At 40.4% G+C, this 27,595-nt stretch overlaps 1 protein-coding gene across 1 annotated transcript in view; it reads left to right on the forward strand.

Annotated features, from left to right (window-relative positions):
* Nucleotides 1–24,198, forward strand: part of vwc2 (von Willebrand factor C domain containing 2) — a 38,097-nt gene extending 13,899 nt beyond the window's left edge. The window contains exons 2-4 of the mRNA XM_024296501.2: nucleotides 2,843–3,576; nucleotides 4,823–4,952; nucleotides 23,351–24,198. Coding sequence (XP_024152269.1) covers nucleotides 2,923–3,576; nucleotides 4,823–4,952; nucleotides 23,351–23,502 — 936 coding nt within the window. The 5' untranslated portion in view covers nucleotides 2,843–2,922 and the 3' untranslated portion in view covers nucleotides 23,503–24,198. The remainder of the gene's footprint in view (nucleotides 1–2,842; nucleotides 3,577–4,822; nucleotides 4,953–23,350) is intronic.
* The last annotated feature ends 3,397 nt before the right edge of the window (nucleotides 24,199–27,595 follow it).

Raw genomic sequence — 27,595 nt, forward strand, 5'->3', positions numbered from 1 at the left:
AATCTGATGTGTTGTTTAACTAGGAAAGGGGTGGAGGATCCATTCATGGTAGATGCCAGATCAGATTTTTCTGTCCCCTCTTTGTTCTTCACCGACACACAGAGTCAACACATTTAATGATTTTTGGGGGATGAGAAACGCAACAAATATGATTCTAACTGTGAGTTGATAGAGTTGTCAACACAAGAAGCATTTCTGTTTGAAAACATTCATGCTTTTAGAACTATTTTACTTGAGGAGAAAAACAATTCATACATGATAAAAAAAAGGCAGTACGGTACTGTACCTCTCAGTGAAAGACAAACAGAATTTTTCTAAAGGACGAGTTTTAATTCGTAGCTGTCACATATCCCAAAATGCCGCAGCGCGACGACCTAAATGCAAGTTTTTCAGCAAATTTGGCCGGAAGTCGCAGGGCAGCATTTGAAGTTTTATACATGGAGGTTTTAAGAAAAAGTAAAAGATACACGGCGACCGGACAATTTTTCTCTAAAAGGTTGGCATCGGTCAGTGGGCGTTCAGGCCCATTTTGAAGTTGCGTGGTGGCAGTCCTGTGACCGGCGGGGATGACGCCATTACAAAATTTGGGCGACGGCTGAGCGGCCACAGGGCGGATCACCGGCTAGCAGCAGCTCTGTCTGGACGATGTATAAATGTCTCCAGATGGTGGGCGTCCATATCAAATGCCACCGGCCTCCATCCAGTTCTCCAGGGGTATATGATAAGCGGCCATTCTGCAACCCTGACTGTCTACATTCATGTCCATGCCAATGATTTAAAACCAATTCTTGAGGATTCTGCCAATGCCGTTCCATCTCATCGGGACTCTGATAAAGGTGGCAGCCTCTTTCAGTGGGGCCACTTCTTGAACTTCTGTGTTCAGCAGAAAAATCTCTCTGAAAGTAGAAGCATTGTTGAACAATGACTGACAGTTTTGTCAGAACACCAGCAGTGAAATAAATGCCACGATCCAAATGGTTATCAAATCCTAATATGAAAAAAAGAAAACACAAGAAAACATTTGGAATTAAGGATAAAGATACCAGCACTTTTCAGTCAGTGAACTACCATGCAGTGAATTTCAGAGGCTGAATTACATGGTTCATAAACTCTCCTGGAAGTGGATTTAACTCAGATTAACTGCTCAGATATGTTGTTGATTTTTAAAAGGATTTGTTTGCAGTGTGAGGAGCTGTCATCTGTCTTGTCCTTGAACACAACTGTGCTGTCGGCTGGCATCCAGCCGGAGGACCACCCGGAGCTCAGGGAGAAAGCGCATATAGTGCAGCAGCAACATTAGAGTTACAGCTAATAACAGCTGTTAACGTGCAGAGGTCAATCTGACAGAAAAAAAAAAAACTAAATGAGTCTGTTTAAATGTCAACTAAAATCTAATAAGTCATAGAACTGCCATAATCAGATTTGACAGGTTGCAGGTCTGAAACCTTGGTTTCAATCTAATATCTGATTTCTTTCAGTTTCTAACTCCATTCAGTCCTACAAAGGTCATAGATCTGTCAATGACGTTACATGCTTCTGCTGTCCTTCATTTATTATCCATAAAGAAAACAGCTTTTTGCTTTCTACTCTCTGCTTATATCACAATCTGAGGTGTGAAAGAATAAAATCTGATAATCAGATGCGGAAATAAATCAGATTATTGGTAAAATTAGTGTTTTCAATAACTAGTATTATGTGATGTTCACATGATCACTTAAATAATCAGATTACTTGTGTGCATGTGAAATGGCTCTGCAAGGCCTCATCTCTGTGAGCTCCTGTGCTATTATCCCCATGTCCTGCTTCCTCCAAAGTTCTCCCTGAAACAGAAAAAACAATATTCATCCAATATCTCGGCTGTGCCAGAAGTGTCATCTTCTGTCCCTGAGAATCCTGACTTCATAAATATCAACATGTGACGGAGAGACTTTGATTTCCTTTCACTAAGACACAACAAATGCTTGTTCTTCAGGGCGTCATCTCTTCTCTGTCCACAGTTACACACTTCATGCTGCTTCCATTCTGATGCTCTTATATTTGGTTGCCTTTCAATGTTTTTAATCAGTGCCTTGCAAATACGGTTCACCGACAGATAAATCAATAAGGTGAAGTATTCCAAAACAGTTAATTGTTGGGTGGCTCAAATGGAGTAATCTCAGCTTTTCCACAACATAAAGTGCATCTTAAAATAAAGAGCCTTTAGCAGGAGTGGAACCAAATTTCAAATGCAGTTGATTAAAGTTAAGCAGGAGAAAAAAAAGCAAAATAGTTTTTATGAGTTAAAAAAGCAGTCTGTAAATTGGATGAATTAAATTGACTTTGACTCCTGTGCTCTGAAAATTGCAGACGTTGAGCTTTGGTGTGATTCCTAAAGCTAAAGCCAATTTACCTGTATTTGAAATAGACACTTGCTGTCTCCTTATGGAAGTATTGAAGTTAGTTTTCCAGAATGGCTTTATGTTTTGTTTTCAAATCAATGTCTCTTTGTGCGGTTAGCTGTGATGCATTGAAAAAGCGACATTGATCCCTATTCTCTGCTTCATGGGATGCACAGGCGTTTAGCACCGTTTGACTCAGTCCCCTCCAAGGCCATTTTCCTTCTATCACTGCAGTGAGTGATTGATGCAGGGAGGTGTTACAGTACGTAGCCACATTGATTTTCCTAACACAGCCTTGCGACTGTTACTTTCCTGATGATCCAGTGCAAGCATTACCCCCTGTTGACCTTTTGCTTGACATGATGAAGCCTGCTTTCCGAGTTCAGTTATTCCAGAGGCTAAATGTAACAAACTCCACATCTGGCAGAAACAAAGATAACCGCTGTTTCATCTTCTCTTTCCAGATGGACTGGATTACACCTGAGATGTGAAGTGTGTTATGTGAGCCAAGGTGTTTTTCCCACCTCACTGGTGGTGGGGAGAGATGCTGCACTCCGTTGCCATGACAGCAGAAGTTCTTTTTGTTCTTGGGTTCCTGATGAGCTCCACTCTTTGTAACCCTATAGCGACCTTACCTGCGAGTCGAGATCCTCTTGAAAGGGTTCTGACACAAGCCAGGGAAGACAAACATGAGGAACAACAGGCGCCCGAGGAGCCACCAGAAAACACTGCACTGCAGCAGTTAGAGCAGATCAGTGTTCTGGGCCCTAATAGGACAGCTTTAAACACTGCCAAGCCAAACTTTAGCTCTCTAACAAGGGGAGGATCTAAAGGAGGGAAAACCCCGGAGCTCTGGAGCGAGCAGGACAGCCTGAACCAAATAGACGAGGGCCCCACCAGTGATGTGACTCTTTCATTGGACGCCATTGACGAGTATGCCTACCCAGACTATAGGGGGAAAGGCTGCATGGATGAGAGCGGATATGTGTTTGCCATCGGCGAGCAGTTCACACCGGGCCCTTCGACATGCCCTTGCCTCTGCACAGATGAGGGCCCTCTGTGCACTAAGCCAGAATGTCCCAAGGTTCACCCTCGCTGCATTAAAGTGGACACCAGCCAGTGCTGCCCGCTGTGCAGGGAGAAGAAGAACTACTGTGAGTTTCGGGGCAAAGTCTACGCCTCTCTGGAAGAATTTAAGGTGAGCCACATTAACTCTATTCTCTCATTTTTGACACACTTGAACTTGATAGAAGTGCTGACAGAACAGTCTGTGGAGTATATTATAGGCAAGAGAGCCGGTCTTACAGCATGCAAGTGGGCATGCAGGCAGATTTATAATGGCAAAGGTCAGCACTTGTCTTTCCTCTCACACAGAATATTACCAGAGGTTGAATGCAGCTTCAGCAGTGTTTCCATTCTGGCTTTGTTGATGCACACAGAGAGTTACGAAGACAGAAATGCAAAAGACACAGAGGCTTGAACATTTTAATCTTGTGCTTCTTCTTTGAAAGGTCGGACTCAGAATTGCACTGATGTCTTAGTATTCCATTTCTTATGAGATAATAAATTTAACTGCCCCAATAAGACTTTTTATCTATGTAGTCTCTGGCCAGATGGTTGAGACTAATATAAAATATGTTCTTCTAACTGGCAGCATTTCCAACAGCTCTTTGTTGAGTCTCAGCTGAGGGAATTCTGCAGGGCTTCCACTCCTGCAAGCTGCATACATCAGCTTTTGAGTTGTGTAGAAGGGAAGGGCTTTGAAAGTAAGCGACAAGCCAGTTTTTGTGCTTGATTGCCACATTTTGGGATATTGAATGAAGTGGTACCTCGCTCCATTTTTCACAGAAAAGCACCATGTGCATGCACAAGGCTCTGCAATCTTCAGCAATGCTTGCAGGATTAACCTTTTGCGCTCTTGGTATGACGAGACTATAGAAGCAGTGGGAAAATGAAACCAGTATTGTAGTGGCTGAATGTGAATCAAAGGGAGCTCTGTCGGTGCTAGCCTTTGTCTTCCTTCTTTCTTAGACTTACAAGAATGCTCGGATGGTCAAGTGCCTTCAAACTGTGTTTGTGCACCAAGAAAATTGAAAGCATCTTTCTTTAGATTCTCATTCTTATTGATTTCTTCCTCTGTCCCTTGAGGAAGCCCTTTTGAAAATGAGGCTTTCATCGGCAGAAGAGAACTGAACTTCCCTGTAGATGTGTCTTTGTGACACTGAATCAGCCCCTTAGCAGAGCATCATGACTTTTGCATCGCATTCAGCTGCTTTTGTCAGGCTGTGATTTTTTTTGTTGTAAACTCTTCTATGGAAAATAGACGCTGTTACAATGCCACAATGATAGTTAGACAGTAATTAAGTGAGTAGATTCTGCTGCTCGTGTTTGTGTGTGTTAACTGTTTCCGGAGGTGTTCATTAACACTGTTTGTTCTCTTCCAGGTGTCTCCGTGTGAGAAGTGCCGGTGTGAGCCCAGTGGGGAGGTGCTGTGCTCTGTGTCAGCTTGTCCTCAGACTGAGTGCGTGGACCCCCAGTATGAACCCAATCAATGCTGTCCCATCTGCAAAAACGGTCAGATATGTTCAAAACTTGCCTCCAATATAAGCCTTTTATAGTGGAGGCTGTGGGTTTGAGATCTTTTTTGCTACAGAGCGCTTTAGTTGAGGTAATGAGGCCAAGGTAGCGCAGCTCTGATTCTGCTGACACAAAGCATGCAGGGGCCTGGCCTGCAGTGTTTGCAGTATCTTACCACATCAGTTTGGATTTATTTAAATGAATTCTGCTAGAAAATATGGTTAACAAGCTTTGAGCTGTTTAGTTGTAAATAATAGGCTCAGGTGTCAGCTTCAGCCTCAGAGGCTCTGAAGTCTGTTCTAAATCTATCATTTTTCTCTTGATGATCCTGTTGGCTGGACAGCTTTGGCCTGTCCGTGGAGGAGGCAGTCTGCATCTCACAGTCGATTAAGTGAAGTTGTTTGCGATGGTTCCCGACAGCATGTCCTAGATTATGTCCCCTTGTTTTCTTTGCATGAGTGTAACGCAACATGGCAATGTCAGCAGCACTGCCTCCTTCAGCAAAAAGAATGATGACTTGCGATATGTATCTCTGACTTGGAATCTTAAAGCAGCTGTCTGATATGAACAAGAGCAAACAATTTGCATGAAAATAGAAAATTCCAGCTCCACATAAATGTCTTTTAAAGCAGAGATGAAAGAATTTCTAATTCTATTTTTTAATAGAAAGTGCGAGGAGCAAAATATGCTTTTCATGGAGTTACTTTAAGCTCAAAAGAAATGTTGAAAATTAGGGGTTTGCCTTCACTCACATTCAGATCTTTAATCTAACAAGAGATTATACCAATATAAATAAAATGATTAAATCATCAACATATCCCCTAATTGCCCCATTCAGCATTTTATTACCATCTGTTTAGTGGATTTTAATTACCCCCAAAATATCAATGATTTAAGCTCAGAAATCATTAGCATTTGCTTGTAATGAATGGTCATGACTAGCTGTTTATCAAAGCTTATCTAACTTTAAATTATAAATCTGGTTCTTGTAATTAATAATTACAAAAAAAAAATGTCATGTATTTAATGATAGAGTACATGCCAAATGTAATCTTTAGGAAAACAGGGGATTGTTTTTTACTTTTCTCTAACTTTTTACTTAAATGTCCATTGCAGTCTAGATTTAGGGCTGGAATGGACCAAAATGGTCAAACCTGTAGGTGACCTGTGGAGAGAAAGTGTTCATTTTTATCTACGGGCATGCTGCGAGCAACAGATTATAGTGAACACTAATATAATGGGTAAGGGAAAGTAAAGGTGAAGTAGGTGAGACGCAGATGTGTGGTACACATTTTACCTTTTTTCAACCACGCCCCAAAATCCTGTGGACTAGGATTAGGCCCGTTCACATGGTACGTACATGCTCCTATAGCATGCCACCTGGCTGTTAGAAATCAGGGAAAATTGTTTATTGTAGACATCCTACAGGCATTCTGTGGGCATTCACGTATTATGTACATGCAGTATTTGTACGCAGTCAGTAAGGAGTCAGTATTAACACTTTACTAATGACTAGATTGGGGCATAAGGGGGCCGAACGACATAATCCTCCATATGTCATGTGCGTGTGACTTCCATTTTTCTTATCAATACTTCACAATACACTTACTACACACATGACAATGGTACATTCTATTTTCATGACGTCCCTTAAGGTGGTTGTACGAGCTTCCAGGGAAAAGTTGCATTGCCCTTAAGATGCAGCCACTCTCCTCTATGACCTTCCACGCACCCGGACAACGCAAAAACCCACAGAACCCATATGGGTCAACGCCTCTGTACGGGTCAGTCCCCAATGCAGGTTAACGTCCACAAATGTATCAACCCCTCAAATGGGTCAATCCTCCACACGGGTCAGCTCCCAATATGTGTCATTGCATACCTATCTGCTAATGCCTACATACGTCTCAACCCCCCATAAGGGTCAACCCCCCCAAGTATGTCTGAACCCCCATACGAGTCAACCTTCCTTACAGGTCACTGCCATGTACGGGTCAGCATCCCATACATTTCAACGCCCACCTATGGGTCAAACTCCCATACTGGTCAACCCCCTCATACAGGTCAGCGCCCCATAGGGGTCAACACCCACATATGTGTCAACCCCTCATATGGGTCAACCCCCCTACAGGTCAGCTCCTCATATAGATCAATGCCCCATATGCGTCAGCGCCCGTGTCAATGTCCACGTATGTCAACCTCCCATACAGGTCAATGGTCCATACATGTTAATGTCCCATATGTGTCAACCCCTCATACAGATCAACCCCCCCATACAGTCCTGCGCCTCTTACAAATAAACGCCCACGTGTCAACCGCCTATACAAATCAAATCCCCAATCAGGTCAACGCCCCATAGGATTGAGCGCCCCCTATGGGTCAAACCCCAGTTACAAGGCTAGGGTACAACAGGCAGCATGCCTCCCACCAATTCCACAGGCTCATTCACCCGAAAAGTACTTTTTTTTTTAATTATTTTAGGATTGTACATTTTGTGTTACCATAAGATTACCACATATTATTGTATAAACAGAGCCTTCCATGTGAGGGAAAATTAGGTTAACTGATAACAATCACAAAAATATGTTGTGTTCTTTGTTTTAAAGAGCTCCATAGTCTTTTTAGATTTGGGTGAATTGATTAATAAGAATTTCTGTGACTTAGAATGGGCTTCTAAAAAGAGATATTCCCAGTGAGATCATGAAGTTAATCTCATTTTCAGCTTTGAGAAGTCATTTTCAAACGGAAAACCTTCACTTGAAGCAGGGAAAAAGGAAGTCTGCAGACTTCAGTCAGACGGCGATGGTTGGACAGAGGGGAGAACTTCTTTTGAAAGTACTATTCTCTAATAAAATGTCTATTTTAAAAAAAGTTTTAGTGGAAAAGTACTAGTGCCTTTCAATTGCACTGAATGTGTGTGTGGTTTGCATCCTTAATTCCTTACTATTTCATATGTGACATTGTGATTTACAGAAAAACATGCTTTTTTGCAAATCAGCAAAAAGGCTAAATAATCACAATAAACACACAGAGGTTTGATTTGACCCCTAAAAGCATCAGCCTTTTTTTTATTTTTAGTGCATATCAAACTGTATCTTTAACCTCAAGCATTTGTGAGAAGAAAAACATTTAGGTAGATACATTTCCAATTTAGTCATGACAGTCGATAATATAATGTCACCCTTTCCCCAATTACTTAATGTTTTTGTGCATTTCCCGTTGTGAACTGTCATTTCAATGACACATTTTTGTCAAACAAACTAAACTGCTTCAGTTTTCAAAGGAAGACACACACGTGTAATATTTTTAGACAAGTCATAAGCAGAAGATGGAAAGTGATGAAAGTAAATGCTAACTGGCCACAATGCCTTTTAGAAGAACCTGGTCACATTGATACATTTAACTTTCAGAATTACCTCACATTTATAGCCCTTCCAGCATTCTTGTGCAGCATCTGCAAGAATCGTACTCCCTTGTACACAAGTCGGAGCAACACAGAGGTATTTAGGAAGAAGTTGCAGAAAATGGCCTTTGGCAGAGTGTGCCTCTTGTTTGTGCAGCAGTGAAGCTACGGAATGAGAAACAGCAAAAGGTGAGACATTTAATTAATTTTTGGACTGTGCCAATGACAGAGTGTTGCGTTTTTATTTGCACGTTTACTGTTGACATTTTCACTATTTCTGGTTTGCTGCAAAAACCAAAGCTTGAACTGTTAATTGAGCTAAAAAGTGCAAATCATTTCAGTATGTTTCAGAGCCTCCTGCTGGACTGGGAATATCTATGGCTTTAATGTTTCTGTATTATTAAAGCTGTAGGGATGTCCGAGTACAAGTTTGGTTGGTAAACAAAGGATTTGTTCACTCCAGCTCTGTTTGGATTATATCAAATTTATTTCATCTTATAAACTTCATTGTTTTTGTGAGAGTTCAAAAACTCTGAGTGAAGCCAGGGCCAGAGTTTAGTCTTGGTATGCTTGTATGTGAACCCTGGTTGAGTTAATTTTAGTTACTAAGCTGAAGAAAGATGATGCAATTATTTTGTTGTGCTTTTTTTCTATGACTTTAAATAAAACCCACCAGACTAAAATTATTGTCACATATCCTGAAATACCACCAGGCTGTTACCCAAATGCAACTTTTTCAGCTAATTTGGCAGTTTTTAACCAGGAGGCGGCAATTATTGATTTTTTTCTTGCTGCAGGGTGGAGCGCAGAGGTTTTAAGAAAAAGTTTAAATTTTATGGTGACTAGGTATTTATCTCGAAAATTCAGACACATTTTGAGGTTGCGCTGTGGCAGCCCAGTAACAGGCAGAGATGACGAAATGAGGTGACAGCTCGGCGGCCACAGGTCAGTGGCTTTTCTGTCAGCCACCCTGTAGCCTACAGGTATATAAAAAGCTGGCCATTCTACCCTCCTGATGTCTGCCGTTTACGTTCATGACCACGCCAACAATTTTTTAAAATATCGTGCAATGGGATAAAATCACGAAGATTCTGCTAATGTTTCCCCATCGTGCGGTGGCAGTTGTATTTCTCAGTCTTCGGGCAGCCATAGTGCAGAGGTAGAGTGGTTCTGGTGAGATGGTCCCAGATTGAGTTCTCACTTTGCTTCCCCAAATGTCAAATGCCTAATCCAAATTCTTCCCCTACCCTCCCGCTGCTCCCTACCCCTCCAAATGGCCCTACAATGGCCTGAAATATTTTTTTTGAGGGCTAACCCTCGTGGGAGAGGGATTTTTTGGGTCGCGTAGTTCTGTGGAGGAAGCACATTTCTTCACGTGTATGCGCTCTGAAGCACAGAAGTTTACATTAAAATGTAAGTAATGACTTCTGTTTTAGCATATAAAACCTACTTTGCCATGTATTTCTAAGTGCTAGCAGCTCCACGCCAAGGTAGCTGACCAGTGACTATTGATGACGGGATAGATAAATAGAGCAACTTTATTAGTCCCCCAAGGGCAATTTAGTTAAAAGCAGTTATCCAACGTATGACACAAGACAACAAACAACACAGTAAAAACCACAATGTTAAAAACTTGTTTTAAGAAATAAAAACAAATAAATTGATAAAAATACAATTAAAGGATAAAAGATAGGCTAGTAACAGGTACCTTCTACATTTGGGTGTGTTCACTTTGATTTAAGACCTTTATGGCATTTGGGATAAAAGATTTGGAGTACCTGTTAGTTTTTCTTGCTGGAGCAATAAAACGGCAACCTGAATTTATCTTTAAAAAACTGGAAGACAGGACGTGTTTATGTGTTAAAATTATGTTTTTTGTGCTTTTTGCACCACTTGCCGCTCCCAGAGTGAATTCAGATTTGCCTGTGATTTTAGAACATACTTTGACAATATTTTTGAGAGAATGTTTGTTTTTTTACACACAGGCCACCAAACCAGCATACAGAGGAAATAATACGAAGGGTTTGTAACATCCGAATTTAAAGACACTATTTTTATCATTACTCCCTGTTTGGGGGGCTAAATTTTGGGGTAGGGAGGGAAAGAATTGAGATTTGGCCTAAAAGTGTTCTTGTGTAAGATGCTGGTGGTCTACTCAGCGCCTTGCATGGCAGTTCTGCTGCCATCAGTGTGTGGGTGAATGATACTGATTCCCTGGACAAATGTAGAAAAATCACACACTCTAAGTTACAAAATTTAACTGTAGCATTTCAAACGAAACCAAGTGAAAAAAGGCTTTTTAATTATCTTCTTCTTGGCTCCTTTACCACAAAATGGAGATTCTGTGACCTTAGTGATTGGATTAGACATGAAAAACCTTTGAAGAAGTTGCTGAAAGTTCCTCCTCAGGATCTGTTGTTTCCTCATCTACAGATGTTGTTGAGTATTGGCAGATGTTTAGACCTCCAAGGAACTTATTTGTCTTTAAAGTATCACATCAAAGCTCAGCCCTTTAATAAGGGGTTTGATCTAATCTGCATGTGTACGACAACAAAAAGGGAGGAAAATGAAATCATTAAGCATAGAGAACATTCACAGAGATCCAGGTAAAGTTTGTTCAGCAACTGTTCTGCGTCCCACATTCCTTCCTTCCCTCTGATAGAAATCACAGTGAAGTATTTTAGTGTTTGATGAATTCATCAATTACACATGGGCATTATCTTGGCCTTTTCCAAAAAGCAAAATCAATGCTTGTGGCAGTGCACACTGCCTGAGACGTGTTGCCTCTACGCAGGGCGACACCTGGGGAAGAGTCTGGGGAGGAAGATGAAAGTAAGAGGTGTTGCTGACATCCATCCCAGACAGTTGTTCATGAATATCAAAGAACAGCTGTGAATGGCAGCAAGGTCTCCATTTTTTTTTCTTTCATCCATTATCCTCAAGCACTGGAACACATCGCAATGAAACGGTTTCCTACCCTCTAAAGTTTTCTGCTATCTTGCACAACCTGCCGTAGTATTTAATTTAACAATAATGATTCGAGGAGAGAACTCTTAGTTGATTTTACTCCAGCAAAAGTACATTTTTTGTTTGAGTGTTTTTTACTTTCTGCCTGCTAGAACATTTTTAAAGTGATATTTTCTGTACAAAAAGTTAATTTATGAAGCACTTTTCCCAGAAAATGAGGCAATCACACGAACATATAACTCACATTTAGCTAAAACTCATTTGAATTAAAAAGCTCTTTAGATGTGATTTTAAGTCACTGGAGAGTATGGACAGAGGCACTGAGTTCCAGAGTTTGGGAGGCGTCACTGAGAAGTCGATTCCTCCTGGTTTAAAAACGTGAGTGGACAATCAATAATACCTGCTGATAATCACAAAATGGTGTGTGGTGTCTAAGAAGCTCAGAGATACAATGAGGAGCCTCACCGTGTGGAGCTTTAAAAGTAAGAACAATATGTTTAAAATGAATTCTCAAACGAACTAGGAGCCAGTGGAGTGCTGCTGAAACTGCAGTGATGTGTGCCCTTTCGCTGGTGTGGGTTCAAAGATATGCGGCAGAGTTCTGAACAGCCTGGAGACGGTAAAGCTCATTTTGGCCTAAGCAAGTAAACAGACCGTTACAAGAATCCAGGCGTGATGAAACGAATGCATAAATAATCATTCCAAGCTCTGCATTTAATACCAGAGACCTCAACTCGGAGATGTTCCACAGCTGGAAAAAAGTAGCTTCTGGTTTACATTTTAACATGGTGACTGTCAAAGATGACAAACCCAAAGGATTCAAAGGCTGAACTGCTCAACCGGGCCAAGAAAACCAGTGTGGTGCCTGATCACACAGATCTTCTCATCATGAGCAATGATTAATGTATCAGTCTTATTAGAGTTTAACTGAGGAAAATCAGTCTTTAACCGCTGACTGAAGCAGGTCAAACAGCTGCTTAACAGGACAGTTTGTTTAACTCAGAATAATTAAATGGATGTCGACAGAATAGAAGGGATACAAGATAGGAGACTGACTGTCCTAGATGGAATATTTTTCATTCAAAACATTGTTCCTTAAACTGAAGCTTGAGGTAATTCACATGAAAGCTGTGCTGTTTTTTTCTTCAAAAACATTAAAGCTTTGAAGAAAGAACCATCTAAAGACAGAACCAAACAGAGACACTGCTTGTTACAAGACCGGCCAGACGAATGCTTGAGGCTCCGAGGATGACTAACTTTGAATCACTACACCTGTGACACTACAGCCCTATTAACCTGTAATATTTGGTTCTGTCTCTGTGACTCCTCCTGGGATCATCAGAGTGACAACATAGACCAGTAGCCGTTTGTTAGGAACGACTCTTCTTGATGCTGCAGTGACAGGAGAAGGATTTGACAGGTCATTGAAAAGATCCCGTCTCTTTATGTGCCCAACTTCAAAGTCAGTTATGGAACCCAACTTTGTAATGAATTGGTTATCAGTTCTGTGGACTTGTGGAGTGTTTTTCAACCTGTTGGAGTAATGGTGCACTTTTTTGTCGATAAAAATCACAAGGCACTACGCCACATAAAATCTTAAGAAGATAAACTCTCCCGAGCGCTGATCTGTAGTTCAAAGTGTCTGATAAGAAAACTCTGATGACCCAACATTCTAGGACCATTTAAACACATCACTAACTCACAGATCTTTTCTTTCTCTGAGACGTAAAAAGGGTCTTGTGTATATAACAAGCGATTCGTGTGTAATTTTTAAAGATTTGTGTGTAATTTAGTTTCAAGTTCTTGTCATTTTAAATTGTGCATGTGTAAATTGTATTTTTTATTTTATAATTTTTGTACTTAAGCACAAAATATGTTGTATGAGTTACAAATCAAGAGTTATGCACGCTCAAATGAGGCAAGTCTATTTTCTCTCAATAAATCCGTCATTCCAATTCAGTATGTGGAAACACTTTGAATTTTGCAAAGATGTGACCTACAGTGTGATAGAATGCTCTAATAATGTTTTATTTGTATTATTTTGATGTGGAAAAACAACAGCAGGCAGAACTTTATGAAACTAAAATGTGCATGGATTTGCCATTAATTCTTGTTTACTTGTTTATTTATACACATATTTAATTTACACTTAATTACCTTGCAAGAAATACCAGGAATCTGGAAAACTTCCCCCCTACTGTTCAGTACCAGGTATTTATCTCTGAGTCACGCTGGTTGGAGTTTTGGATAAAGATGCTCTGGGTCGATTTATGTTAGTGAATCGGATAGTTTTAAATGAACCAATATCTCACACACTCTGATGTCGGCCAAACACTACCGCAAACCTACCAGGAGCAATGTCAGGTGCAGTGACTTGACCAAGAACACTGACATATTGGTGGGCAAGATGGGAACCAAATCTAAGTGATCAGAGGTGGACCGTACCACAGTCGCTTCAACATATACTGGTCGAGGGGTTCTCCTGTTAATTTCTGACCCCCACCTCCAAGTGTGAGAGCAGGGAGGGGTTGTGGGTACTTTTCTATGCTCGCTACCTTCATAGTCATTTGCAAAGTGAAGTCGATGCTACAGGAGTCGCTCTCATTGGCAGCTCTGCTGGAGCTCAGTTCCTCCTTTCCTATGCTCTTGCCTGGGTATCACCTTGGCAACGCATGAGGAAACAAATGGTGCTCTTCAAGACTCAGACATTAGGGTCAACACTAATCTGGGAGAAGAGAGGGGGGGGTGATAAATAGTCCGAACTGGAGCCAGAATCACTTCAAATAGAGCTGCAGGATACATGATACCCTGGTTGCCAAGAGCATTAGAAGCTCATTTAAATCACGGGAGGCATGATTCATGGAGGCCTTTCAAGAAGTGGCAGGTTTTATTTTTAAAGGAATATATTAAAGAACACCTGAACTGAAGAGAAATTGGTTAGATGGACCAACATTAAGCACGTTTCCCACGTTAAACATACTTTGCCACATTTTATCAGTTAGATAAGGACTTCTGGAAACATGGATCTTATCAATTGATATGGACGTCAAGAATACTTTATTTCTGACTTTTGTATCTTTGTTATTGTTTTGCTGTCACTGGAAATGATCATGTTAAATTATTATTTTCAGTGACTTATCGTTAGGCCTCTCAGGAGGTATTACATCAAATAATAAAACAATATTTTCAATCAAATTATAAAACATCAACACTTCTGAGACCAAATCTGATAATTCTGAACAATCCTGTCATAACATAGTCAGGAAGGATACTCCTCCTCTTGAAGATGAGCTCTTAAGAGTTTTGATTGTCAAGTGCTGATTCACAGTGGGAAAAGTCATGACTATTTGCTTCAACTTTAATACAACGTTCATCACTAAAGAGAATCGGGCCTCTCTGTGTCAGCCCCTTTCCCACATGCTGGGTCTGTCTGAATGTGCATGTGTGCACGCAGCTGGGAGGTTGCTTCCTGCAAGCAGAGTCGACTTCCTCGCCCCAAAAATACTGGCATTATGTGTGCCATTATGATATAATGGCACACAGAAAAAACTGGAATGGCTGCACAAATACAAGATTTTCATATCTGCTCTTTTATATTCGTAAATATACATTTTATTCCCTAGAAAGTAACGTTAGTCTAAATCGTAAAGACGATGAAATCACTGCACTCATTCTACCATTGGATCAGTTATATAATATTAACTTTCTATATGTTATGACAAGAATATTTCTGAAAAAAATTAATAAAGGAAAATCATAAAAATGTAGAGCAAGAACTGCATAGTAAGAAGCGCTGCTGCCTACTGGGATTGAACTCATTTTAAAAAATCCAATGCAAACTGAAGAACCGTAATGTTCTTTGATAAAATGACATTTTTTCTTGAAGTCAAGGGTGCTGCATCCCTGGCTTAACTAAAGTTATTGTGCTTCTCTATTTACCTGAAATGTACTGGGATTACTTAATTTTAAAATAAAAAAGGATTAACGTTCTGTCAGTATTCATCATCAAAACTTTTTGAGATAGAATAAAATATTAATGCAGCAAAAAAGAGAACTTCCTGCTAATTTAAACACAGATATCCCTCAAAAACGTTGAGACTGGATAATGAGTGTCAGCCTTTACTGAGACTTCCAGTTTTTCTCTCTTATACAACGGTCACAAATACAACTTCCATGGGGTTGCATCTGTAAAGTCTTCAAGATTTCATACTGCCACACGATTTTTTTTTTTTTTTCAATCGTTGGCGTGTCCATGAATGTAGATGACGGCATTCAGACATGCAGAAAGACCCATCTTTTATATACCCCAGGCTACTGGGCAGTTGGTGGCACTTGATATAGACGGCCGCCGTTCTGAGACATTTATACATCGTCCGGTCAGGCTGGCGATCCGGTTGTCACTAGGCCTGTGCGACCTCAAAATGTGCACTGACCACTATCAACCTTTAGAGAAAAATCATCCTGTTGCTAAAATTGTAACTCTTTCTTAAAACCTCTGTGGCCACAGTGCAGAGTGTAAAAATGCGACTGCCTCACCTCAGTTACAAATGCCACCGCATGGCCACCTGCTAAATTTGCTAAAAAAAACTTTCATTTAAGTTGCCACATTGTGATATTTTGACATAAGTGAATGTAGTCATAATATATATTACTATATATTAAATTTAGTTTAGATTTGACAAAAAGACAGTAGAATGTGAAATGCCAGTGTCTTTTGTTTTTATCATAACCAATGTTTTACATAATGCATCATTTGATATAGAATTCTAATTCAAATGCATTTTCTTAAGTCTTGAAAAATAAGGTCTGCTGCTAATGAAGCCATAAAAACATATTTTTTGCGGGTTTAGGGTTTTTTGTAATCCTGATCTTTTTCATCTTTCTATTACCAGAGTTTTGATTACAAAAAAGGTTGTAATCATGATAATAATATTCACATTATGTCTTAACCATTATGTTACTGCAGAGCTGCTGAAGAGCTGTTTTCAACCTTTAGTCTGCTTGTTTGAAGTCATTTTCTCAATTTTGCTCACCATAATGTTCGTTGTTAATATGACTTCAAACGCTTTTTTTCTTCTCCCAGCAACCAACGAGTTTTATGTCTGAGGTCTGGATCTATAGTTTTGAGAATTGAGGAAAGGAAGGTCTTTCAGAGCTGTGTGTCACCTGGACTGTGATGGATGACAAAGGTTTGTGGCTCTGTCCCTGTGAAGGACGTTGGTTATGACGACTCTTCTGTGCTGTGCAGGAGTTCTGCCTGTAGCACAGTAGCTAATAACATACACAAACAAACATTCTGTGAGACCTTGCCATTTGCAGCTTTGATGCATGACGGCTCATATTTAGAAGTCAGGTCCCATCTCACTGAGGATCCCTGAGAGAAATTATTAATTCTGTTGTTAAATCCAGCTAAACTTCACTATTTCCTGTCCTTAGACGGTTCTGCCATTTTCATTCAGCATTTATAATGCAAAGTACGCCATAAGTGCATTAGGATGAGCAATTTCTGCTATTTTCTCTGTCCATTACCCTATACTGTGGGGAGTTTGAACGTTTCAGATTTAAGGCCAGCCGTGATCAGGATGTGTCCTTTTTTTTCATGTCCATTATCTGGCAATGTTACAGAGCTGAAATCCACAGGTGCTAATGGCTGTTGCTCTCACACGCTTGCATGTCAACCTCCAACATGCTGCAGTGACAGTTTAGGTCCAACTGTTCATGCACACGCACGATCCATTTGTATTGCCCTCCTCGGCTGTTACTGCGAAGTGCCTATGAAGCTCTTCTCCTGCAGCAGAACAACAAAGCATGATGTAGAGATGGGATTTGTTATATTAATTGAGCTCCGACAAAGGAGCTGGGTGTGACTTGAAGGACTGAATTACAGGGTGACAGCAAGGAGTAAACACTGAGACTCCTAATCCGTTCATTAACACAAATGACTGTGATGCAACTGGCTGGACGACCGTTTTAATCTGAACTCCTGAAGGAAGTTTTCTGCTGCAAATTACCAAGTTCTTGTTATTTTCTCACCCGCCGTGTATTGAACATGTGCACGTCTTATTGGGGTCTTTGTGTTCCAAATGCTGCTAATGATGATTAATCAGTAGTGACAGCAGCCTGTGCAGAGGATGAGTTGTTATTCAGATAGGCTGTGCGCGTGCTCATCTGAAGACTTATGAATGTGTAAGGGTTGACATTTTGGCACCCCTCGGCAAACTGTTCACATTGATTGATGTGTCAGCGCTCTCCTTCTGGGTGCTGCCGTCCAATGAAATGCAGTGACTGCAGCTGAAAGACTCCCCATTTATCAGCATCTTAATTATACAAAAGAGTGGCTCAAGACCTTGTTAGTCTAAGGGAAATAGCAATTGTTATGCCATACCTGTTGTTGTGGAAGCAATTCCCACAGTGTTTATATTTTGCAGCTTGAGCGATAATGAATGGTTTATGAGCTTTTTTTACCCACTGGTGGAGGACAAAGCCACATTCACTGGACCAAATCTCCCCATCACACAGGAGGACTGATAGGAGGAGGACATTCATGCTTTGGTTTTGCAGAAATTGAACAAGAAACACAAAAGCAACCCAGTTGTTTTTGATAATTCCCCTGTTTAGCTTGTCCTTCGGTAACCTATAGCTGAACAACTAACAGGACACGAGCGTTTTCGGTAAAAATCAGTCCTGTGTGGATTCCCTTTTTTTTGGTATATCTTCAGCCATGCACACTTGAACCTCAAGGGTGGGAAGCCGCCTTTAGCAGGACAAGAGCTTCCATGTTGTTGAGCGGATCTAAAAAGTGTGAAATAAAATGTAACTGAAGACTTAGCATATGCACACAGTACATTGAAGCAAGGACTAAGACTGAATGGAAACATTGTGAAAAAAAGGTTAGAATCCCAGAATGAGACTGTGGAAGGGATAAATGGTTCTTAAGTATTCAGTGTAATCACTATAATCCCAGGATAGATCTCTTTCCTGCTGGGAGCTCAGAGTCTCAGGGAAAAAACGCTTTTCTGCATAAAGCATGAATGGTCGCTTAGCAGTCTGAAGGGCATGAAACAGAAAATCTATTTTGTGCAGGCACAGGGCATCTAACGATTAATTGCTAATAACAAATGCAAAAAATCATGAGGAATGAAGGGATATAAGTGGAAAGTCAAACGTTAGATGTGGTCAGTACCAGCCGATTTCAAAGTAACTGTAAAAACTGCCCAGAGAAGTCTGCTTGCAGATCTCCATGTTTTTCTATCCATTTTTGTGCCTCATATTTCCCCCCAACCAGGACACTATTTTGGGAAAGAATCAATGAAAGCCCAGATGTGAGAGCCCATTTTCCACTGAGAGAAAGGAAATGAAGGGCAGCATGTTCAGTCTCTTGTGCTTCCTCTCGTCTTTGACTGTGTTCAAGCTTACTGGGATGTCATGCATGGACAACTAACTTTGCAGAACTCCATGTGGAGATGTGGCCATAGCAACAGATGTGGATCTGCAAGTCAAACAATAACTGAAGTCCTGTCCTACTTTTAGTTTGGATAGTCTCCATCAGAACAAAAAAGCTGATTTTCATGCCACCAGTGTTTGTGTTCTCTTATGTGTTTCAAAATATCAAATCGAGGTGAAGTTTCCTCAACTGTAGCAATTCTCAGAAAATGTTCTGTCTTTTCAGGAAACAATTTTTGCCTTAAGGCTTTTCTATCTGCTGTGTTTCTTAAGGAACACATTTTTTGCAGTTCATACATTAAAACAATATTTAGTGCACCAAAACTGATCAGCTCTCAATTCAAAATAGTGAAGTAGCTTGAAGGAAAACTTTCACAGTTTAATAACAAACCCACATGTCGACTCCTGTGTTTTCAGACCATAAAATTAGAAAAAAGAAACTGTAATTTTACGGTTCCTCATTTTGAGCCAAGCTATCATGAACATTTCAGCTAAAAAAAACTCACACTAGTGCTACGGTTCCAAATACACCCACCTCGTGATGGGGAGGCATCGGCAGAATATTTAAGATTTCAATTTGAAAATTGTTGGTGTGGCCATGAATGCAGATAGTGGTAGTCAGGCAGCCGTCAGGGGTACAGAATGGTCCACTTTTTATAAGTCCCAGGGCTAACGGGCGGCTGGTGGCACTTGATATGGAGGGCCATTGTTCGCCCGATTTTGTAATGGCGTCATCCCCACCTGTCACTGGACTGACACCACGCAACCTTGAAATGTGCTCTGGTGGCCACTGACCGATGTCAACTTTTAGAGAAAACTCATCCGGTCACTGGAGATTTTCAACCTTTTCTTAAATCCTCTATATCCACCCCGTGCCATGTAAAATTTCAACTACCGCCTTCCGAATACAAATGCCACCATGCAGCCACCTGCCAAATTTTCTGAAAAACTTGCAATTGGGTCCTGGTCGTGGCATTTAGGGATATGTGACAATAGTCTAAGACAGGGGTGTCCAAATCCAGGCCACGAGGGCAGCCTCCTACTGATTTTCCAGAAATCTTGCCTTATCTGCTGCTGATTACCTGGTTCAGGTGTGTTTAATCAATAAGGAGCTCCAATAGCAGGTTGGTTGGAAAACATGTAGGACACTGGTCATCAAGGCCTAGGTTTGGACACACCTGGTCTAAAGACCCATTATCATTATATTCCTACACATTATCACTCCCAATTCATCATATACGTGCGTATGGTTGGGGACCCTCTGCATGAAATTTTGACAGTTTTGGGTGTCACAACTTGAAATTTTTTGACATGCCGGCTGTCCAATCAAATCACAGGTCCCCAACCCTCGTGAAGTAGATGGTCCAGTAGAAGGTTTGCGGATCCCCCTTACGTGGAAGTTGCGCGGTGCACGGTTTATCCTGGTACCGGTTTAGGGTTCGGGACCCCTGATTATGTACTTAGCAACCCACGGACCGGTACCAGTTTGCGGCCTGGAGGTTGGGGACCTGTGATTTCATGGGAACATCCAGCACGTCAAAAAGTGACGTGGAGGGCGTGAGAGTGCGTTGTATATTCCCATAGAACTACTTACAGCTCTAGGAAATTGTGATGAATAGTGCAGGACTGGCAGAAGGTTTTACCATACTTGTCTAAGCTGACTTATAAATTTGGGGTCAAACTTCTTTAGCTTCCCAGCAAGAGATAAAGCTGCTGTTCTTGAGGGACTTTCTATTATTCTCACCAGTTACTGATTTTCTTTTTTTTAGCAGTTTTAACTCAAACTCTAATCTCATGTTCCCCTTTCTTTAAGTTTGCAGTGTTGTTGAGGCATTTGCAAAAACACACATGAACTAATGTTGATGGCAGGAAGGAGGAGAAGAGCAGCTGATCTAGTACCAAGCTTCAATGTTTAAGGATGTGCTTGTGTCAATCAAGCAACTTTTTTGGATTTATGTCCAGAAATGTATTTTTTCTATTTTTTGGGGGGCTGTAAAGCACTTTGGGCCTTTAAGAACAGTAATAAAGCACTATACAAGTAAACACTATTTACCATTTTTGAGGATTTATTTTAAAATGTGTGGATGATATTAACAGTCGTTAAACAATTATGTGTATTTGTAAATGATCATTTATGTGGCAACACTTAAGTGTCACACATCTGTCTTCCCTGTCTAGATTCTAGACATTTATATAGTCCTACCTTCATGAATAATCCGTCCGTGGTTTAAATTAGCTTCTAATGCTCAGAACCAGGAATAGGCATCCAGGCCTTGAGGGCTACAGTGTCTGCATGATTTCTAGATATCCAAGTTCTACTCATGACTGATTGCCTGGTTCAGGTGTATCCAAACAATTAGAAAATATAAGAGCAGTGTATGTTGGAAAACATGCAGCTGTCAAGGCCTGCTGTTGCTCATCCCTGCTCTAGACCTTGGGTCTTGACCTGAAAAGATGGCAAACTTAAATTCAAAGAGGCAAAGAAAACACAGTGGATCAAAATGAAAATGTGCTATTTTACTGAATTCATTTTCAAACGGTTCACTAGTGTAAGAAGTAAAGAAAAAACTCAAAATTAGATCTATATGATAACTGTGTGTTTGATACACACATATTTAACATTCACTTTGACACAGTTAACACACAGAGAACAAACTCTGCTGGAGGTTAACACTGGGTATTAACAGATTAGAAGAAAAGCAATGGTCACTAAAAACATGACAGTTGAAGACCACAAAAACATTTTCCTAACCATGTGTTTTTGAGCAAACAACTTTGTAAAGTAGAATAAACATCAGTAAAAAGCAGTCCACAAAGACAAAATGAAATGTCATCAGGACGTCCTTTCTGCTGCGGGCAAAAAGTCTATATTTATAGCAGACATATCCTGATGAGCAGGCCAAAGAGCAGTTCAGAACCCTCTGCATGAGTAGAAGCCAACAACATTCAATCATGTCATCCCGACTTGTGTCAGACTACCATTGTCCGAGTACCTGTGTCCCTGTACCAGTGCTATAGTACCTTTGTTACATATAATATCAATGTCCCAGTACCTGTGTCACATGCAGTACCAGTGTCACAGTACCAGTGGACTGGCAGACAGGTGTGGTGGTTCCCCTTTTCAAGAAGGCAACCAAAGGGTGTGTTCCAACTACCGAGGAATCGCACTCTTCAGCCTCCCTGAGAAAGTCTATGCGAGGATACTGGAGAGGAGAGTCCATCCAATAGTTGACAAAGATCCAAAAACAACAGAGCATTTTCTGTCCTGGTCGTGGAACAGTGGACCAGCTCTACGCCCTCTAGGGTGCTAGAGGGTTAGTGGGAGTTAGTGGGAATAGTATGGGGTCTGAGGAGCCTTATTGAAGGCTGTCAGCTCTCTGTATGATCAGAGTAGGAGCGACCCAGCAGTAAATCAGACCTGTTCCCGGTGCATGATGTTCTCCAGCAGGGCTTCCCTTTATCACCGGTTCTGTTCATAGTCTTTATGGACAGAATTTGTAGGTTCAGCCAGGGGCCAGAGGGGCTCTGGTTTGGGGACCACAAGATTTCATCTCTGCTCTTTGCAGATGATGTTGTCCTCTTGGCTTCATAGCACTAGGACCTCCACTATGTGTTTTGAGAATTCAGGGCTAAGTATGAAATTGCTTGTCTGAGGGTCGCCCCCCCAAAAGTCTTAGGCCATGGTTTGTGTGGAGAAAATCAATGTGTCTTATCTGGATCTGTGGAGTGATCCACAGTATGTTGTTTGGCAACAAATACTTGGATTTTGATCATTATAGTTAGTCTTTAAACAAAAAAAAAAACAATTTTCTTTCATTTAGTTTCTAGGGCAATTGTCCAATGACATTTTATTTAAACTTTGCCCTTTAAACAAAAAAAACTTAACCAGGGCAAACAAACTATTCTAATGTGTCACTTGTTTTTTTCTATTTTTCTTCGAACTGGACATCTCTTATTTTAGTGGGAAGTTGGAAGGTCTTCATGCAGCAAATGCTCATAGTTTTGTTTCTATTTCACCTGTTTGATCTGCTGCAGTGTTCTAGTGAGCTTTCACACATGTCAAACGAGAAGGCAATCAAAGAAGCCCTGGTGCAGATCAAACAAGCACTAAATGTGCCAGAAAAAATGTCTCCATATTTTTATGCCTACACTGATATGTATTCTGCAACTGTCTGAAATTTATTACTGGCATTTTGTGAGCAGCACAAAAGATGACATTGGATTGCTTGATCTGTCCTTATTCCACATTTCCAGGCACTTAACAGTTTCTGTAGCTGCACAATAGATGTGCAACCTTAAAAAATAAAAATCCAATTATTTTTTTTTTTTCTTTTAAAATGACTCCGGGACCTAAAACAGCCTCGTGCAAAGTTGGTTCTCCTCATCTTTTTGTTCATTTTAATAAACCAGCTTATAATTCCAATAAAACAAATCACAGAAACTGAATATATTCATTCACTTCATGATATTATGTAAAGAGAAAATTTATTAGGCCAATTTGAATGTCAGGCTTAAATGTAATGCAAAGCTACTTTTTTCCTGTCCATCAGCTAAAATGATGTTTTTGTTTCACCACCTGCAGGACCAAACTGCTACGCAGACACAGAAGTGATACCAGCCGGCAGAGAGGTGAAGATTGACGAGTGCACGATCTGCTACTGCACCTACGAGGAGGGGACGTGGCAGATTGAACGCCAGGCTACCTGCAGTAAGAATGACTGCCAGCAAAGCTAGAACACAGCACAGCAACAGGGGCAAAACCAGCACCCACACATGTTCAATGTCAGCATTTACCCGGTCCACAGGATATCAGGATGGGACAGTCGCCCTCGAGCTTTTCAAACTGTGGTCACTTCTGTATTACAAAACAAAACTTTTTTGAACGTTTGTAATCTTCACAGAATATCTATTTAACTTTGTATTAAATTATTTATGAATATATAAAAAAACTTAAGGGTATGCTGAACTAGTGAGAACATATTTTTTATAGCATATGTATTTTAATATGTATAGTTCTAGACCATAGGTCAAAAAAAGCAACAGAATGTAAAGATCTCTGACACGCACTCCCGTCTTTAGCGGCGAAAGCCTCCACGTCTCCAAGCAGTTTTTCAGACAAATCCTCTCCTCTACTCAGCACCAAAGTACACCCCTGCGTGTCACAGTGATGGACACAACTGCTGTGTGTCAGTGGAAAACAAGGACATGTGGAACTTTAAGAGAACTTGACTGTTTCCTGAAAATGTCTCTGTCTTTTCTTCTTTACTGTGCTTCTTTTTGTATTCCTTTCAATACAGTGTGTTGAGGTTATAAAACCATGCCAATCTGTGCTCTGTAAATGTCCAAACAAAACTTTTTATAGCTCAATGTCTTAATGTTGCTGGTGTTTTGCATTTATAAACTTAAACAATAAAAAATTTCCCACTTTCATTTGAACTGTCACATTTTCTGTTTTAAGAGGAGCTTCTCTGAGGGTGTCTTCAGACTGGTAAGATCATTTGTTTTGGATCAAGTCCCGAACCTTGCGTTTGGTCTGTATTCACACTGGGATCTACTGGAGATTTCTGTTCCGGACCAAAGCTTGTAAACAAGACCACATGACTAAGGATCTCTTCAGTCATTAACCCACGTTAAAATTAGTTTTAATGAGCCTGTATTCATCTGACCACATTTTAATGAGTTTCTGTTGCATCACTGCTCCAAGTTTGTCTGGCTACAGTGGATGTTTTGGTTGAGTTATTTTGCTCTCAAATTCGACAGGTGACCGCAGAGCTTTTTAAGAAAATGTTGAAACTTTACCATGATCAAACCATTTTTTTATTGACATTGGTCAGCACATTTTTTAATATTTGAGTTACGTAGTGGCAGTCCATTAGCAGGCTGGGATGATGGCAATATGAAATTGGGCTACAGCTGGATCGCCGGCTGCCAGCCGCCCGGTTGTCCGGGGGTATATAAAAAGTGTACCACCTGACATCTGCCTGACGTCTATATACATGACCGCGCCAAGGATTTAAAAAAAAAAAAATCAACATGAAATCTTGAAGATTCTGCCGATGCCTCATCAACGCGTGGTAGCGGTTGTGTTTGTGATGATAGCATTACCTGTAATTATGATGAAATAGATCAAAGTTAATCTGCAAATTTATTAATCCTTTTTGAAGTTTCAGATTAAATTAGTAAATATTTATCAGTATATGCAATGTTATATTTAGAAGTGAATATGTTTAAAGTTGTCATGAGCTGCAATCCGTTGCAGTTTTTAGTAGTAATTCACATCAAAATATGAATGAGAAAAATTAGAAATGAGAAAACAGTCTGTTAAATATTCTGGATTTCTATTTCTATTTAAATAAAGTCCAGACAGGGGAATACAATTCCATAGCTTCCAATTTGGTTGAAGAATACTGGCACAAAAAGGGTCATTTAGGTTGCTCATAATTTTTCATGTTTTCATTTCCAGTTTAAGCATGCGCACTAATGTATGCAGTGCTGTGTGGCCCATCGACCAGGAGATCCAAACAAACATGAATAATTTAAGTAGAGGTTATGAAGATCCGTGGCAAGTTGCGATAAACGGATGCACGGGTTTTTGTTTCTGCTTTCTCCTGTTATCGTTTGCATTAGCAGGCCAGCGCTCTGTGTCGCCCCCCCCCCCCAGGATTGTGCCTGCCACGCTTCAAAACTCTTTGATCAAGAGGTTGCCAGACAGCGATGTTGCATCTCCAGCAGTGAGACGTGCTCGTCAGACAGCCAGCAGGATGGAGGTAAATAAGCCTAAATGCGCACACATGCTACGTGACAGGCTTCTGTCAGATCAGCGGGGGAGCCACAGCACACATCTATTAAGACTCCTGCTTGTCTTAACTCCTCTTTTCCTGCTCCGGTGAGGTCCTCACAGCCAGAGATCACTCTCACATGAGAAGTAGGACTTGAGCTCACACAGGAAGGGTGGCAGTGCTCTGTTTGCTGTAAACATACTTTTTAGCTTTCATTTTTACAAAAATTGCTGCAAATTCTTACATTAATGTTGTATTGCAGAGGTTTGCATCCCTTTATTCTTCAGAGCATATTACCTAGTTTCCTCCAGCAAGTGTAGTAATGTTTGAGTAGAGTTGCCTTGATCATTACTCAGCTATAAATCAGTTCATATTACAGCAGTTATTCAAAACTGAATGTGTGCATGACAGGAAAAAGGAAAGCTATGATTAAAACGAGGCTTAACTCCCTGAGAGACATGCATCTAAACTCCATCAAAGATGAGACGTTAATTGGACACATCTGTTACAGAAACCCTGGTCTCCCTCAGTGCTGGAACTATGCAATTAGGCTGCTGCCCTGTTCTGGACAATGCACACTGCTGCACCGAGAAGGAATGTGTTCATACTAGAAAAGATGATGAAATACATAATTCATCTGAAGCAATCAGCCAATTCAGTCAGTTACAATTAAAGCATCATCTGAATTGGGAAATGATGAACATGTTTCAGTGATTCCTCATAGGGCTTTTAGAGAAGGACTTCACTTGTAACACGAATATGAGAAGCCAAAGAAGCAACATTTCACAAAAACAGACGAGATATTTTTTATTTTATAAAACATCTCTGTTTTTTAAAGGAAGTACATTCACCAAAGATAGAATACGTGCTTTAAACAAAGCTTATATAAAGGCATGATGAGATCCAGATAAGATAAAGGCACATATAAGAAAAGGGCTTTTCCTCTGTGAAATATGTTTTCCTTAGTCTGCTGTAGCTGCAAGAACTGCAGTTTAGGGGTTGTCATCTATTGAAAAAAAATGTGGAATTATAATAGATGAGTTTATCTTTAACACCAAATTGAAGGCCACAGTTGGCTAAACAGATCTAATGCTCTTTTTAACATCAAATTATTTCAGTTTTAAAACCATATTATCAGATCTCTGTTCCCAATACACACTAAGTTTTTAAGCAATATGTGATGCAATACCGCTGTAACTACTGTTCCAGCTTTTTTTGGAAATTGATGCTGGAATTGAGCTTAAAACCATTCTTTAAAAACTGTCTTTGTATGGGTATCAGGGAAATGTGAATATTGAATTGCTTTTAAATCTCGTTGCACACAGCCCATTTTTTTTTTTTTGGAGCAGGTTTGTATGCTGTAATCTGGAAGACAAACGAGCCTAGCTCAGAGCAGCGTCATATTTTACACCAAACTACTTTATATTCATTTATTTTCAGCTCAGGGTAAAGAAAACGTCCCCTGTGCCTTTCGTTTGTTGCACTGAGAAATCCTCAGAGTCTGCAATTATTGCAACTTTGGAATCCGTCTGCTGCTGCTATCAGAAATCTAACTGAGAATAGCTTTGCTGGGAGAAAATACTTGCTTTTTGTAAACTCTAAGAAAATAACAAACAAAATGTCACCGCCTTTTGAGAAGAAGACCCCACTCTGGAACCAGACCTGGGCTTGCAGGTGAGTCCAAGTTGTCTGGGGCTCCTCTCAGGGGCCTCAGTCAGGTCGAGCCCAAATTGTTGACGTTGGATCATAAACTGTTCCCAGCGCACACAGCCTCATCCCTGGTGGGCTGTTTTCCCTCCAATGTGACTTGGTGGAAGTAGGGAATTCACCTGCTACTGAAAGTTGTACTTTTTTTTGTTTACCCTTCATTCTCAGTGTTATAATGTGTCATAAATACACATAAATACAATAATTGCAATCCTTAATTCCTGTGTCTTGTCCCAACATAGTTATTTCAAGAAAATACTAAACTCCTCTTTCCCTCCTTCTTACTAGTCTGACATTCAACTTTAACCAAATCTTTTTTTCCAGCTTTATCTGCAGATGTA

The sequence above is a fragment of the Oryzias melastigma genome, linkage group LG15 (genome assembly GCF_002922805.2).
Source record: "Oryzias melastigma strain HK-1 linkage group LG15, ASM292280v2, whole genome shotgun sequence".
NCBI lineage: Eukaryota > Metazoa > Chordata > Actinopteri > Beloniformes > Adrianichthyidae > Oryzias > Oryzias melastigma.